The sequence below is a fragment of the Salvelinus sp. IW2-2015 genome, linkage group LG18 (assembly GCF_002910315.2).
Source record: "Salvelinus sp. IW2-2015 linkage group LG18, ASM291031v2, whole genome shotgun sequence".
Classification (NCBI taxonomy): domain Eukaryota; kingdom Metazoa; phylum Chordata; class Actinopteri; order Salmoniformes; family Salmonidae; genus Salvelinus; species Salvelinus sp. IW2-2015.
In genome coordinates, this window is record NC_036858.1 from 9798366 (window position 1) to 9815129 (window position 16764).

Below are 16764 nucleotides of genomic sequence, written 5' to 3' on the forward strand. Positions count from 1 at the left end.
CCTCCAGACACTCCTGAGCACTTCAGCTTCTTGCACCATGAGACGCTCTTTAATGCCAGCTCGAGGTTTGCTAGGGGAGTGGGACTCCATAAAAATMTATAAAACCTGATATAGCTTACTAAAGTGAATTTGGACACTCGTTTGTCTGGACTATCTCTCCCTCTCTGCTCTCAGTAAATAGCGATCCATCGTTGCTAAGGGAATCCTAAGGACATAAGTGGTTGTTTCACTGGCTTCCTAATTGGGATGAGTTGTGTTCAATTATAGTAACGTCGGTGCCACAGTGAGCATAATCAAGCCTTAAAGGGGCAATCTCCAGTTCAAATACGAACAAAGTGGACACCCCGCCACTGTTTTGGTGAATAGCTGAGGGATGGGGCTGGAGAAATGTAACCACTCTCAAATTCTTAGACAGAGCCATGGATGCAAGGACTGACTATCCATGATATCAAAATGACAGTTTAACCATGTTTTGAGGCTATACAATGTGTTGGTTTATATTTACCTTTTTTTTAAACAAACATTGGACTAAAACAAGCTTATATTTGGGGTTCTGACGAGGTATATTATTCAAGAATAAATGGGTACATATCATTCATTTATACGTCCAAAAATGGATAGCAACTGCAGATAGCCCCTTTAAAGTATTGAATTAAAAGTCTTAAAGTCAACTCTTAAATGTTTTATAGAGAAATGGAACAAAGGGATACTACTGCCGCCTGCCAAGCCTCCATATCTAAATCACCCTCACAGGCAATCAATTCAGAAATAACTTGAATGAAAACACAACCTCCACCATCACAGCCAAGCCGACAGCGATGAATAAGCTCKACACCCTAGCGGAGCCCTCAGAAGTAGCTAGCCTAAACCTAGTGTCCAGCCCCCTCTCAACTCTCTGTTGTGCCAGTTATAAAAAGATGCCTTCAGAGCTTCACACACAGCTCAAGTCTTCTGCTGAGGCGAGAGAGAGTGAAATAGAAGGAAAAACCTACTCTGTGCAATGCTTTTCACCACAACAACAAAAAACATCAATTATTTCACACTCAAATGGYGGGAGGCCAAGHGGGGGGGGGGGGGGCAAGTGCCTTGTAGGAACTCAATTCAAGGAGCCATTTGCAGTTTGCTTGGTTGCAGTGTAGGCTAATACTCACTAGTGCCGTGATGGAAAAAAATATTGCGATACTTGGTACATGGCAAAAATGAAATCACAAAGCAGACAAACTCTTTGGTCCTTTAAAAACCTGCTGTAATGAAAATACTGAGAGCTATAGCTTGGAAAATAAATACATGTGACTGGATGACAACATAGCGATGTTTGTTTTCAACATTAGTGCGGTTTTCCTAAAGAAGTTAAATCCACTTTGTGTTTCGTTTCCTTGGCACGATACTAATGAGTATCACGATACTGGTATCATCCCGGGCCTACGGACGGACAGACCAACGAGGAAGCCCGTAGCCCCTAACAACCCAGCATGCTCTCAGCCAGCRAGACCTGAATCATGTGACCCACCATGGTCCATCTCCGCTGGGAAACTAAGTATCGCGATACTGGTATTGTTCCGGGCCTAATATCCACCCTCTGTGGGTCGGAAACAGGGGAAATGGAAATGAAGCCTGTGACGTGACTTCCACTGTCGGACGTTAARAAGGRYACACTCCATCCTAACTCCTCCTCCACATTTACWGGATTGGTTCAACAGTGCAGACGAGAACCTCCCCCGACAYTTTTTTRCCTTCTCMTCAGGACCTGCTACATTAGGTTAGCTAATACCCAACGCCAGAAGCTGAGGAAACATTTTGTGTGTGAATTTGTATATACGTATGTTACGTCGCGGAGCTAAAGGGAAGCTTTTTGAAGAGCCCCTATCTTATGAAAACAACACTTCATTTGGGTACAATTATGTAAGGAGTTGGCAGCCGAGCAGGTTTTAAACTGCTCGGGAATTACTGCACATAGCGCTTTTGCAGAAACATACTGCACAATAGGACTAATTCATATTTTATTTTATTTTAACTGCAATGTGATCTTGCAAGTTCCAGCACATAGTTGTGTGAATCAGATAGAAAAATCAAAGTTTGATTCCCCAAGGTTTGATTCCCTAAGGTTTGATTCCCTAAGGTTTGATTCCCTAAAGTTTGATTCCCTAAGGTTTGATTCCCTAAGGTTTGATTCCCCAACACCAAGATAAAAATGTAAATGCAATAAAAAAAACAATTTTCTGCTCAAAAAGCAAAGCAAGCAACATTACTGTAGCAATGTACCATCCCTCAAAAACAACAACACAGGCACAGTGCAATTAACCTGCAAAACAAAAAGTGACAGTCCAAAAAATGAAAAAAACATTTCTGACCTTATAACGCAGTGTGAGTGTAGAATATGCATGGCGAGAAGAGTTGCTGGCCTCTCAAACAGAGCTGGCAAATTGGAGAGACATCTACTGTACACTGAACCTGCTGCCAGCCATGTTTTAGCTCTGAAAAGACTGGCTCGCTAGCACACACACACTCTCTCTCTCTCTCTCTCTCTCTCTCTCTCTCTCTCTCTCTCTCTCTCTCTCTCTGGCTGATCCGTTTCTCTGAATCCCTCCAAGATTTCTCTAAATAATCCCACCTCTCTCTCTCCCTCTAGCCCCGCCCCTGCTCTCTGATTGGACGTGGGACAGCCTCTCCACCTGAGGGTTTGACAACGGGTTTTGGGATGATTGATGGTGGGTTGATATGGCAACTAACAGGTAGGCTCTGACCACAAGGCGGGTTCCATGGGTCTATTTCTGTACTTCAGCAACAGAGCCGAAAGCGCAATGACTTGAAATGAGGGCGACTTACTTAAAGAGATTTAGAAACGTAGCTAATCGTCGACAACCCAACATTTACGAGGCAAAACAGAAATCGTCAATGCTCGAATGCAGAAATATCAAAGAAATGACATTGATGGACCCCTTTAAACTGACTCAGATATGTCTTTATGAAGTAGCCCTATCACGTGACTCAAGTCTTCAGGGACTGAAATACTAAAAGTAAACAAGTCGTGTACCTTTAATAGAAGCCTGACTTCAATCTATACCCCACCAGCCTATGCAGGACGTCGGGCCCTACATTTAGGRCCAGTACTACACAGTAGCTTATTGTTCCCAGTGCAATACGCATACTAAAACCAGATTTGCATCGGCTTTCAGGTGTGTAAAGTCTTGTTTGCTCGACAGGTTATTTACAAATAATGCCAGTGAAATCAGAGATAGAAATTAGAGCCATGCACACACCTCTCTCTCTCTCTCTTTCTAAGGTCAGTAATTATAATTCTGGCTGTGATCGAGGTCCCTGCCAAAAGGAAATCAAAACAGTGTCTCACATGTCCAATGAATGCGTAACAAGATGACAATAGCATACTACAGGCATTGTTGCTTCTCATACTGTTTCATAATGAAGCTGGGCATATCACAGCCACTGCTATTCATCTTCCATGTGACACAAGGAAGTCGTAAAAGCAATATTGATGTCARGAGAGGAAGGGAAAGCAAAATTGGGCCAAAATCGTCTACTCCACGTTGGTTCAACCAGCGTGTGCCCAGTGKSCAGTSACCGCAGTTGCATGACAGAAARMGCATTGTTTGCTATGGAAATTGAATTAGAGTCACAGAGGCTGGAGAAATTCAAGGAGCTAAAATACAACGTGTACAATGTCGGGAAAGGGAAAATAAATAGCTTGTTTGTACGGATCACTCATTTGATAGTGAAGCCTGTCGGGTTTCACACGGCAAACCTTATCTGAATAGAGCGGATGAGCGTTTGCGTGCGCACGCCCGTTTGATCACGGATACGAGCACAACCAGCTGTAAGAGAATAATCCAGCCCGTCTCTGTTCTCTACACCACTTCCATTTCCGCCATCTTATCAGCAATTACAACAGATTTGATAATCCAATTTCAGTGACTTCGTTGCAACAACAATATTGACAACAGTGTTGCCAAATAGCGCTCGGGCAAACCATTGCCGACATAAGTCAAATAAGATCTGGCAGTGCCTTTTTGGCAAGGTTGAGAACACTAAGGACACAAAGAAGCTGCTGCTAAGCCATCTGCTAACATCAGCAACCACAGAACCACAAGACGTGATATTACCYTGCGTCTCCGTTATTATTCGTGCCTCTGGCAAGTGCAAGAGTAGAAGCGGGAGACTTTCCTGCATCGGCCCTGCATTACTTTGATCTATTCTCACCCGAACAGTGACGTTAAAAGGGACAGTTCAGCAGTGGCGTATTCAGATATTTGTTGCCTTACCTGAACGGCAGGAGTGACTGCAATCCACAGTGGCTAGGCTAAGTCATTCCTTGTTCATAGACTGCTTTCAAGGTAAGGAAACAAATGCAGACATCTGTCATTGTATTCAACTATCCCCAGTTTCACTTCAAAAGGTTCGCAAGGACAACACAGTGAAGGGGAGATTTAATCACATCCTCTACAGTATCAAACAGTTCAATCAACTCCGATGTGATTAGCAAACAGTCCAATCAGGATCAAGCTCTTTAATGCCTCCTCGTCTTTAATTAACACAGTGACAGCAGGCTTAATTTAGCCCTGAACCTTCACTACACACACACACACACCACACACACACACACACACCACACACACACACACACACACACACACAACACACAACACACCACACACACACAACACACACCACACACAACACACACACACCAACCACACACACACACCAAGCCTGGGCTGCTAATCTACTGACAGGTGTCCATCGCGGCTGAACATTTTTGTCCGGCTTCCTGTGGCTTTCCTTTCATTTGCGCCCTGGTAATATGCCAAAAGGCTCAGCGCCGGGGAATTTGACACAGCAMTCCAGGGAGCCGGAGACCCTCTCCGTGGCCCACGTGTCACAACCATGGCACACAACACACGCAAGCGCAACGTAGCATACACACACAAGCGCAAGCACAAGCAAATAAACACCCACACAAGCTCACGGACGCACGCAAACACAGACTTTGATGCACGTACTGTATCCAACCGCTCTCAAACACACATCAGTACGCATAAATAATGTAGACACACATACCACTGTAACAGAACACAAACACCACCACTATCAACCATATAAAACTATAGGTTATGCTACCAGAATGTGGTATCATTCTACCCTAGCCAGGTTGCTCTCTCTCTCTTTCTCTCTCTCTTCCTCAACCCCCATATTGCTCTCTCTCTTCCTCTCATCCTCTCTCTCTCTCCCATCCTCTCCCTCTCTCTCTCCTCTCTCACTTCTCTTCTCTCCTCTCGTCTCTCCCTCTCTCTCTTCTCTCACCTCTCTCTCTCTCCAATCGCTCCGAGGCAAAGCAGACTGACTGATAGTTCTGCTCTTTGAGCAGGAGGAGGTTGCTCTTTGATAAAAGTCCTCGTTCCACTCTGGCACAGCCTGACTGGTTGAGACAGAGGAGCTTCCATTTCACTGATGTTGTGTTCTAATGAATGATGACAAGGGAACGACCTGTGTTTGTGTCTGGTGGACTGGCTCCGAGCAGTGCAGTTAGTAAGTTACACACTCACACGTGTTCAGGGTCGGGAAACCTGGAGGACTAGTTTTTAGGTTTCTTAGAAAACGAGATCACTTTTTTTGGGGGCTGTTTCAACTTGCAGGCAGTAGACAAAGAGGGAAGAGAGATAAAGAGAGGGAGAGAGGAAAGAGCGAGAAAGAGAGGGAGAGAGGAAAGAGAGAGAAAGAGAGAGAGGAAAGAGCGAGAAAGAGCTGGAGAGAGGAAAGAGAGAGAAAGAGAGGGAGAGAGGAAAGAGAGAGAAAGAGAGGGGGAGAGGAAAGAGTGAGAAAGAGAGGGAGAGAGGAAAGAGAGAGAAAGAGAGAACGAGGGAAGAGAGAGAAAGAGAGAGAGAGGGGAAAGAGCGAAAAAGAGAGAGAGAGGAAAGAGCGAGAAAGAGAGGGAAAGAGGGAAGAGAGAGAAAGAGAGAGAGAGAGAAAAGAGCAAGAAAGAGAGGGAGAGAGGGAAGAGAGAGAAAGAGAGAGAGAGAGGAAAGAGCGAGAAAGAGAGGGAGAGAGGGAAGAGAGAGAAAGAGAGAGAGAGGGAAGAGAGAGAGAGAGAGAGAGGAAAGAGAGAGAGAGAGAGAGAGAGAGGAGAGAGAGATGAGAGAGAGAAGAGAGAGAAAAGCACAGAGAGAGAGGGAAGAGAGAGAAAGAGAGAGAGAGAGGAAAGAGCGAGAAAGAGAGAGAGAGAGGGAAGAGAGATGGATGAGAGAAAAGAGAGAAAAGCACAGCGAGAGAGGGAGCAGAGAGCAGACTTTCAAAACAAAAGGGTAAAACCCAGTAATTCTACACTTTCCCCAGAAGACCCCTAACCCATGAGACCATGTGATGCCTATCCACTGTGTGATGTTAGCGGCAGGGTTATAGCCTGTAGGGTTGAGACCAGGAAGTGGGGGGCAGGACTCACCGTTTCTCTTCTCCCTCTGATAGGTTAGGGTCCTGCTCCTTGGGCATGTGTTCCATTCACCTTAATTCCATCCAACAGCCAATCATGCGAGACTGAGGCGGGCCCCACCCTCGAACGCTCGCTGGTCATTCGCAGGTAGGGGGGTCAGTCAGTGCGACATCACAGGGTCCCGGTCCGAGCGGGCTCTGGCCTCCGGAGCGACCCCCCTGTGCTGACCCTGGGACTGACGAATGGACTGGACCGGARAAGATCTGTCAATGAGAGAATAGGATATATTCAGTTAGCATGAACTCCATGTAAACAATCAGTTAGCATGAACTCCATATACAGTAAGCGACTTCCATACGTTTGGTTAGTATGACCTCCATGTTTACATTCAGTTAGCTTGGCTAAATGTATACATTCAGTTAGCTTGGCTTAATGTATACATTCCGTTAGCTTAGCTTAACGCACACAGTCCGTTAGCATTAGATGGATCGGTTATTGTCATGGGAGAGAAGCGAGAATAGAACAGACGGAATATCATTGACTGCCAATCAACAACAGTGGATAAGAATTTGTTTTTAGTGCCAACCATGTTACTCAACAAGGATTCTCGTTCCTTTTTCTCTGTCTCCCTCCTGTACCTAAATAGAGTGGAGTAGAACTACCATGATTTGAGATGACATGTCCTCGTGTTTCCATAGGGTTCAGACCATAACAGACTTGCCAGAGAGTATGTATGTTGCAATGTCCACATTGTTTATGCAACCTTTCCAAACGCTTCATGTGAGAAGGTCTCACATGTTGGCCTAACATGCATGACCCCTGACTCCTGGCCACACGACGACAGGGCTTTCCAAGAGTTTCTGAGAAACACACACACACATTTACATACACACACACACAAGCTACGTATTCAACCTTTTTGACCGCTCCTTCCTCAGCTCTATTCTTCCTCCCCTAATCCCTCGTTCAACGCCTTTATGATCCCAAACAGAGGGATGGAACGATTGCGAGCACGAGATTGTTATCAATAATCGCTAATATAACAGTGACACGGCGTAATTGCCACATAACAGTGTGAGTTGAAATGCTGCGATTTCAACGGAGCAATGGACTACATTGCTTCACCAAGCTTACTGTGTTCTATTTCAAAGCACGTTGACTGCTTTAAAGCCGGATTGTCGTGTCGTTTTTTGATAAGAAAGTGAAACCTATTGTGTCTTTAATGTATTCCGTTTTCCTCCAAGAGTGGCTGAATATTTTCCATCTATATTTCACATGGAAAATAATTTGCTTGTGTATAAATTTTCTTCATTGTAAAATTATAGACAAAAATGATAATTGATTTATTTGACGGTCATGTTAGCATGACGTTTCGACAGTTCCCTCTTCGAGGTCAAAAGCCCAAACCCATGAATCAAGCTGTGTGTACGTAACCCCAGCCTCCGTGTCACACTTAACGATTTACAAGATGTCGACTGATGCACAGGTGTGAGTTTTACTAGCCAACTTCACCATTTACTATGTTTACAAATGTTGAACCGCGGCATTAACAGCCTCMCTCAATCTATTTAGAGCTTGAACACGCTACGTGATAAGAGGAACTTGAGACGAATGCATACCAGCCGCACAGCATCATGGGAGAAAAAAGGGAGGGGTGTAGGTTCGAGAAGTGGCGGTCTCCTACAGCGATGTCCTGACCCTGATAGATAACGCTAATAGCTGACCATAACACAGCGGTCTATCTAGCGATTTATTATCAAGGTTATCGTGCAGAGGTGGGATGCAGGACTAACCAGACCCCCGTGGACATGATATATATTTCATATTCTACAGCGAGTTCAAGGACATTTCAAGGCATTCTAGTCCAACGTACCGCAATGTGATGCAGTGGTTCTTGTAATACTATGGTGGACTGTTAATAAGAACAAATATGAGAGCTCAGCTGGCCTATCACCTCACACGGCATGTGCTGGTTCAGAGCTGCTAACACGAGACATACACACACACACACACACACGCTGACAGACACACACACTGAATCCAGCGCAGCACACGTGCACTGCATTGTCATATAGTCTCCTCGACCCTAAACCACAAATGTGAGGACAAATTGTGGTAAAAAGCAGATTAGGACAGTAATGACACACATTCACCAGAAGGACTATCACAGGAAAACCATTGACAGAGCTATCACAGAGCTATCCCTGTGCTGCTGCTGCCTGCAGCCGTTGGAACAATTTGTCCTCGGCAATAAAACAGACAGAAGCTAAAGGGACTCATTGTGTTACAGTCAAATTGAGAAAAACAATGCAACCACGTCTTGAAGTTTAAGAATGATTTAAAATCGGTTAAATCTCCAAWACGGTCCAATAGATTAGATTGGATACAGAAATGTTCTTCTGTCTATGTGCGATGTGCCATTTTCACTCTATGCAGGACGTCCATAGTCCGCCCCCCTATCGCTAGCTCATATCTAGTCTCATCAGTGCTGTGGCCTTGCCTGCACCTACTCAGATATCCATGCGTATGCTGTCTCCCTATAGCCAAGGTCAACCCCATACAGACTATCAAACAGCCCACCCCTACTAAAGCATGTTTTATTATAATAGGGTTCTTGAGAGAGAAGAGAGAGAGAGGAGAGAGAAGAGAGAGAGAGAGAGAGAGAGAGAGAGAGAGAGAGAGAGAGAGAGAGAGAGAGAGAGAGAGAGAGAGAGAGAGAGAGAGAGAGAGAGAGAGAGAAAACGAGAGAGAGAGAGAGAGAGAGAGAGAGAGAGAGAGAGAGAGAGAGAGAGAGAGAGAGAGAGAGAGAGAGAGAGAGAGAGAGAGAGAGAGAGGGAGAGAGAGAGGAAGAGAGCGAGAGAGCGAGAGAAGAGAGAGAGAGAGAGGAGAGAGGAGAGGGAGCAGGAAGAGAGCGGAGAAGGAGAGTAGATGAATACGATTATGGTAGTCAAGAAGAAAAGCGAGATGGAGCGCAGGGAGAGGCTTTCAAAAGAAAGAGTACAGCACACAGTAAATCTATACTTTCCTCTGAAAGTGCAGTAAAGGAGAGAGAAGAGTAACAGGAGAGAATGGGAACAGAGAGAGAGGGAGACTGAGAGGTAAATAGGGAACTTTAATTAGATCACAGTTGGTTGGCCTGAGGAGAGAAAATGAACTTAGTTTTTAGGGCTTACAAACCAATAACAGGAAAAGGGAGAGAAAACACTGAATAATACATTTAAGGTGGAACGGACAGTGTTTTAACTACTTTGCAGTACACTACAGACAGTACAAACAGACAATCATATCAGTCAAAAATATCAAATTCCTAGTTTGTGCTACAAAACCAACTTTATAACTGGTTTTAACAATAGTTTATGTTTGACTCAAAATTCCATGATGTACTGTAAGGCATTGTTGGCAGAATCGATGTATGCAGTACACTGCAAGATTTATATAATTTACCAATACATTTCTTGGRTGTCCAAAACATATTGCTATCAGGTTGTAAATCACAGCTGGCCTGGAACATAACTCAATATTTTGAAAAAAACTAAGTCATAACATGGCTAATAGTGGCGCACGTGTCAAATACAAGGCCTGAGAATAAATGAGTCAACAGTTGAGTCACCTACTTTATAAAATGACAGTCTGATGTGCTCTCATCTGTGAATTCAACTTCAATTGCGCTGCTTTCATGCGTCCCGTTTACAGCGCGCAGCAGAGGGAAAGTGTACAGACACAAGCTACAATCCTAGCTCGGCTACTAAAATGTCGCTGTCTGGCTTTGGTTTTTAAAGCTTGACAATGAATAACCAAACAAAACCTGAAACAAAACTCCATCCAATGAGAAACGTGTAGGCCTATTACAGCAACATTTGAGCAGTAGTATGGCTGGCTTCTCAACTACAAGACATTTTGAGTCCATCATACAGCAATGCGTCATTCAACCGCACCAGTGACCCATGCAGTGTAAATAAAGGCAAATCATGTTTTAAGTTTAAATGTTACAACAACCTATAGCTACGATTTTGTTATTTGGAGTTTTTAAATACTTTTTGATMAGGGTTGGAGCATATTATGGACATCTGCAAGCATAGCAGCAAAGGCTGGACACATATTATTTATCTATTCTTTTGTTTTAATATGTTAAAATGCTATACAAAGCATCCTGTGTGCATAAAGTTTCTTCGAAAAGTTTTCAGACCATTTGACTTCTTTCACATTTTGTTACCTTACAGCCTTATTCTAAATGGATTAAATAAAAAAATCCTCATAAATTTACACACAATACTCCATAATGTCAAAGCGAAAATAGGTTTTTTAGAAATATTAGCAAATTCATTAAAAATAAAAAACAGAAATACCTTATTTACATAACTATTCAGACCCTTTGCTATGAAACTCGACATTGAGCTCAGGTGCATCCTGTTTCCATTGATCATCCTTGAGATGTTTCTACAACTTGATTGGAGTCCACCTGTGGTAAATTCATTTGATTGGACATGATTTGGAAAGGCACACACCTGTCTATATAAGGTCCCACAGTTAACAGTGCATCTCAGAGCAAAAACCATGATGTCAAAGGAATTGTTCGTAGATCGCCTAGACAGGTTTGTGTAGAGGCACAACATTTCTGCACCATTCAAGGTCCCCAAGAATTCTTAAATGGAAGAAGTTTGGAACCACCAAGACTCTTTCTAAAGCTGGCCGCACAGCCAAACTTTGATTGTCACTCTGACAGAGCTCTAGAGTTCCTCTGTGGAGATGGAAGAAACTTCCAGAAGGATAACCATCTCTGCAGTACTCCATCAAATCAGGCCTTTATAGCAGAGTGGCCAGACGGAAGCCACTGCTCAGTAAAAGGTACATGAAATCCCACTTGGAGTTTGCCAAAAGGCACCTAAAGACTCTCAGACCATGAGAAACAAGATTCTTTGGTCTGATGAAACCACATCTGGAGGAAACCTGTCACCATCCCTACGGTGAAGCATGGTGGTGGCAGCATCATGCTGTGGGGATGTTTTTCAGTGGCAGGGACTGGGAGACTAGTACTGTTATAATCTCCACCCGGCACAGCCAAAAGAGGACTGGCCATCCTAGGTTCCTGCCTTTTTAGGGAGTTTTTCCTAGCCACTGTTTGTGTGCATTTTTGCGCTTGTACTGCATTTGTGTGCCGTGTGCTTACATGAGTGAGTGTGAGCAAAAATGTGTGTGTGTGTATATAKACATATAATCTCTTGCCACAGARGCTGTATCTCCGAGAGTCTGGCAAGCGTGACTAGCACATGTAACAAGAAACATAGGTATATACTGAATGTGCAGCCAGCTACAGTATGGATCTAGTCAAGTGGGAGATGATTACTTAAGAATAATCAAATCACATTTTATGTCACTGTAAGGACCGACACTGGAGATGAGAAGCAAGTACAGGGAGTGAACATTTAATGGAAAACGGACATCAAACAAAACAAGAACAGGGTCTGGACGYGAGGAACAAAARGACATGACGACAATAATGCTGACGGGGAACAAACTGAGGAACAAACAGATATAGAGGGGGCAATCAACAACGTGAAGGAGTCCAGGTAAGTCCAGTGAGCGCTGATGCGCGTAATGATGGTGACAGGTGTACGTAATGAATGGCAGCCTGGCGCCCTCAAGCATCAGATAGGGGAAGCGGGAGCAGGCGTGACAGTCTCATATAACAGGTATATAACAGTGAGCAGTAGACCTTAACCTTGAAATGCTTACTTATGAGCCCCTAACCAGCAATGCAGAGTTTTTCAAAAGTAAGTGAAATTGGCTAAATAAATTAAAGGAAAACAATAACAAGGCTATATACAGGCGGTACCGGTACCGAGTCAATGTGCAGGGGTACGGGTTAGTAATGGAGGTAATATGTACATGTAGGTAGMGGTAAAGTGACTATGCATAGATAATAAACAGAGAGTAGCAGCAGTGCATGTGAGAAGTGTGAAGGAATGTGAATGTATGTGTGTGTGTGGCGTCAATATGCATGTGTTTTGTGTGTGTGTGTGTGTGTGTGTGTGTGGTTGGTGTTGTGTGTTGTGTGTGGTTGTGTGTGTGGTGTGTGTGTGTGTGTGTGTGTAGTGTGTGGTGTGTTGCTGTGTGTGGTGTGTGTGTTGTCGTTGTGACTCAGTGTGTGTGTGTGTGTGTGTGTTGTGTGTGCCCTGTGTGTTTGTGTGTGTGTTGAATACATCTCTAAAAATGTGAGCCCGGCCACTTCTTCAGTCACTCTCATCACGGCCTGATCTGTTTCCTGTCCTGTCAAATCAACACCTCCAACTTTTAATTGGGCTTGAGAATCTGGGCTCGCTCCCCGAGCTGCACTTTAATTGGCTATATAAATGCAACTTTAAACGCATGAGAAAGAAAAACGAGTGAACTTGTGATGTTGGCGCGTGGGCAGCCTCTTGTATACATTAAACATCCCTCTATTTATTCAGTCTTTTAGTTCCCACCAATTGATTGACGTCTCTCAGTTCTTTATTTGGGGGGGGGAAAGGACAAAAGGAAGGAGCTGAGGGAGAATTGCTCAGTTAAAAAGGAGAAGAGGGAGACGAAGCTCTTGACGGGGGAAGAGAGCGGAAGTTTAGATCAAGGACGTCTGAGGTTTAATGTGTAGTTGATGGTGACGGAGTGAATAGGTTTGAACTGTAAAGAGGAACTTGGCAGAGAGATCTAGGGGTCGCTTGGTCCTTGTTTTGGAGCTTGCAAGAACTGGCATGCTCGATCTGCTGCAGTGCAATCAGTGGAAGTCCCTAAGACTCCTTTCCAAGTTTGTGTATAATTCACCCTGACTCACATGGCCTTATTGCAGTTGGTGAAAGTAGGGTTAATCAATGCAACGAGGCTCCACTACTAAGGGCTTTATAGACCATACTTTATTTGATTTTTTTATTTATTTACCTTTTATTTAACCAGGTAGGCCAGTTGAGAAACAAGTTCTCATTTACAACTGCGACCTGGCCAAGATAAGCAAGCAGTGTGACACAAACAACAACCCAAGTTACATATGGGATAAACAAAAGTAAGATCATAACACTAAAGAAAAATCAATATACAGTGTGTGCAAAGAGTAAGTGAGGTAAGGGCAATAAATACGGCCGGTAGTAGCGAAGTAATTACCAATTTAGCAAATTAACACTGGAGCTGATCGATGATGCAGATGATGATGTGCAAGTAGAAATACTGCGTGTGCAAAAAGAGCAAAAAAAGATAAATAAAACAATATGGGGATGAGGTCAGGTAGTTGGATGGGCTATTTATACAGATGGGCGTGTGTACAGCTGGCAGCAATCGGTAAGCTGCTCAGAAGCTGAATGCTACTAAGAGTTATGAGGGAGTTATAAGTCTCAACACTTCAGCAGCGATTTTTGGCAAATTCGTTCCAGTCTATTGTCAGCAGAGAACTGGAAGGAAGCGCGGCCAACAGGACGTGTTGCTATTGGGTATGACCAGTGCAGATATTACCTACTGGGCGAGCGTCGGCTAGCGTGGTGGGGTGTTGCGTACGTTGTACCGAGTGAGCTGAGATAAGGTGGAGTCCTTTACTAGCAAAGATTTCATAGATGACCTAGGAAAGCCAGTGGGTTTTGGCAACGAATATGAAGCGAGGGCCAGCGATCGAGAGCCCGCTACCAGGTCGCTTTGTGCGGTGGGTATATGGGTTTTTGGGGCTTTTGGTGGTACATAACGGAATGGCACTTGTGCTAGACTGCACATTCAGTTTGCTTGATAAAGTAGGTTGGAGGCTATTTTTGATAAATGGACATCGCCGAAGTCAAGGATGGTAGGACAGCATTTATCAGAGGGTTGATGGGCTGTTGCGCACGCGACTGAGTGAAGAGGCTTTGTTGCGAAATAGAAGCCGATCTACGATTATATAATTTATGGAATTAGGAGATGCTTAATATGAGTTCGGAGGAGAGTTTACAGTCATACCAGACACACTAGGTATTTGTAGTTGTCCAATATTCTAAGTCACCAGGACCGTTTTGTAGTGATGATGAGTCGGCGCGGCAGTGCGGGCAGCGACTCGTGAAGATCAAGTGCATTTTAGCATTTTACCCTAGCATTTTAATTGATGCAGTTGTGAGGTAAGGAGCTCTTAATGGATTGAGCTCATTTGATGGTGAATGTCTATTGGACTTGATGACACAGTGTCCAAAGAAGGGCAAGCTTTTATACAGTTGGTGTCGTCTGCGTTAGAGGTGGGATCAAGAGAATCACCAGCAGCAAGAGCGACATCATGTGATATATACAGAGAAAAGGTCGGCCCGAGAATTGAACCCTCTGGATACCCCCCATAGAGACTGATCAAGAGGGTCCGTGACAACAGGTCCCCCGATTTAACACACTAGAGAACTCTACTGCTGGCAGAACCAGGTAGTTGCATAGTGTGAACCAGGTGAAGGAGTCATCTTGAGCAAACCATACTTGATCGATTAGTGTGTAAGTACTGTGTTGCTGTGGATGCTCCTGAACGCACGTCGCAATGACACACACACACAGCCGACACACACACACACAACACACACACACAACACCACACACACACACACACACACCACACACACACAACACACACACAGACACCACACACACACACATCACACACACACACACCACACATCACACACACCCACAGCCTAGCACACCAGCCTCACCTGCCTATCCCAGGTTGCATATACACTATGGCAGTTGAGAAACATGAGATCACTTTGTTCCCTCCGGCTAGACCCTAAGCTTGAACTGCCATATTGAGGTAGAAAGGTCACCTGGCAAAGATACCACAGATGCCCTTATTGTTATTTTATAACCGGAGCCGCACTACATCAACCCACGCCCTAGTGCGGTAACGTAGTCGATCCTGCCACTCTGACAGGAACCCCTGGGTTCCAGATAGAGACTTGTTTAGTCACAACAAAATCAAAATCAAATCCCAAATTTGTATTGGTTCACATGCACTTATTTTATCGCAGCATGATTATTGCGGTGTAACGAATGTTCTGTTATCTAGTATCCAACAAGTGCAGTACATATCTTAGCCAGCCCCATTACATTCACCCCCTGGAACAACTGACTTGGTTGGTATTTCTATAACTCCCCACTGGTGGCCCTAACCATTGATCGAGGAATTCATCAATAGTTGACCTAACGACCAGTTGTTGGAGGTTTTAAAAAGCTAAAGAGAGCATGTGTGTTGTGTGTGTGTGGTGTGTGTGGTGTGTGTGGTGTTGTGCTGTGTGGTGTGTTGCTGTGTGTGTGCCCGTGTGTGTGTGTGTGTGTGTGTGTGTGTGGTGTGTGGTGTGTGTGTGGTGGTGTGTGTGGGATCAGTGGTCCTGGTGTATTTGATTTGATGTCCAGCCTGGGAGGGCACATTGAACTATCTTTGATTACTGTCTAGGAGGTTATTTATAGGCACAGCTAGCCCCTCCACACACACAGCAGTATATAGTGCGTCATTCTATAGTAATATCATTGCTACTCACAGAGAGACAACTTTGATATTGAAAGCACCATACATTTACTTCATCCACATCCGCACCACACGCCTGTCCCACAACCCTTCTCCCTCTGTGATGGAACCATGAAGCAATACCCAAGCCTTGATACTGCTGAGGATATGCCTGTCTGTTATTTGTGTTGTGTGAGTGTGGTTTAATGTGTTGAACAAGGGACAAGTATAGGGACGTGCACGGCAAGAAGGCTTACTTCCCCTCGGTACAGTATAGCAGAGCAAGGGCTAGGAACACTTGCACACTGTTAACTGTGCGAATCTGTCCTGTCTCTTGTCTCTGTCTCGTCTGTCTGTCTGTCTGTCTGTCTGTTCTGTCTGTCTGTCGTCCTGCTTGTCTGATCTGTTTTCCTCTTTTCTTTTATACTATTGGTAAAACTAGTATCGAATAGAGAAATAAGCGAAAACTTAGGGAACTGTCTCTCCCTACCACTCGCACCAAGTACCAATTGTTTCAACATCTGCAACAAGCATTGCGCAAGCCACCCAAGGCAAAACCGGAGCTTCAAATCAATGAAGTATAAGGGACCTTTTATCCCTAAACACAACAGAGCACGCTGTGGGGGTAGAGAGAAGAGGTGCCTTGGGTTAGATAATGTTAGGGGTTATATATGAAGGTCCTAGTCCGAGGCCGGTGTCAATGGTATGAGGGTAGCTTAGACAAAGAAGACTTTTCTGGGTTATATAACTATGCTCTTGCTGTACAGATCCAGGAATCAGCTTTACGTCCCGAATTCTAACCTTAAACCTTAAAACTTGACAATGAGAATCCAGATATCTTAGGACCAACTTCACTTTACTT

General features: G+C 44.3%; 1 protein-coding gene across 3 annotated transcripts in view; it reads right to left on the minus strand.

The window, feature by feature from the left end:
• The window catches only part of LOC111977797 (thyroid hormone receptor alpha), a 215548-nt gene that overhangs the window by 30427 nt on the left and 168357 nt on the right, over positions 1-16764 (minus strand). For 2 of the 3 annotated variants that reach the window (XM_024007471.2, XM_024007469.2), the window contains one exon: positions 6452-6702. In XM_024007471.2, coding sequence (XP_023863239.1) covers positions 6452-6507 — 56 coding nt within the window. In that variant the 5' untranslated portion in view covers positions 6508-6702. Of the gene's footprint in view, positions 1-2351; positions 2516-6451; positions 6703-16764 lie in introns of those variants that run through there. The other variant, XM_024007472.2, reaches the window with a different exon arrangement.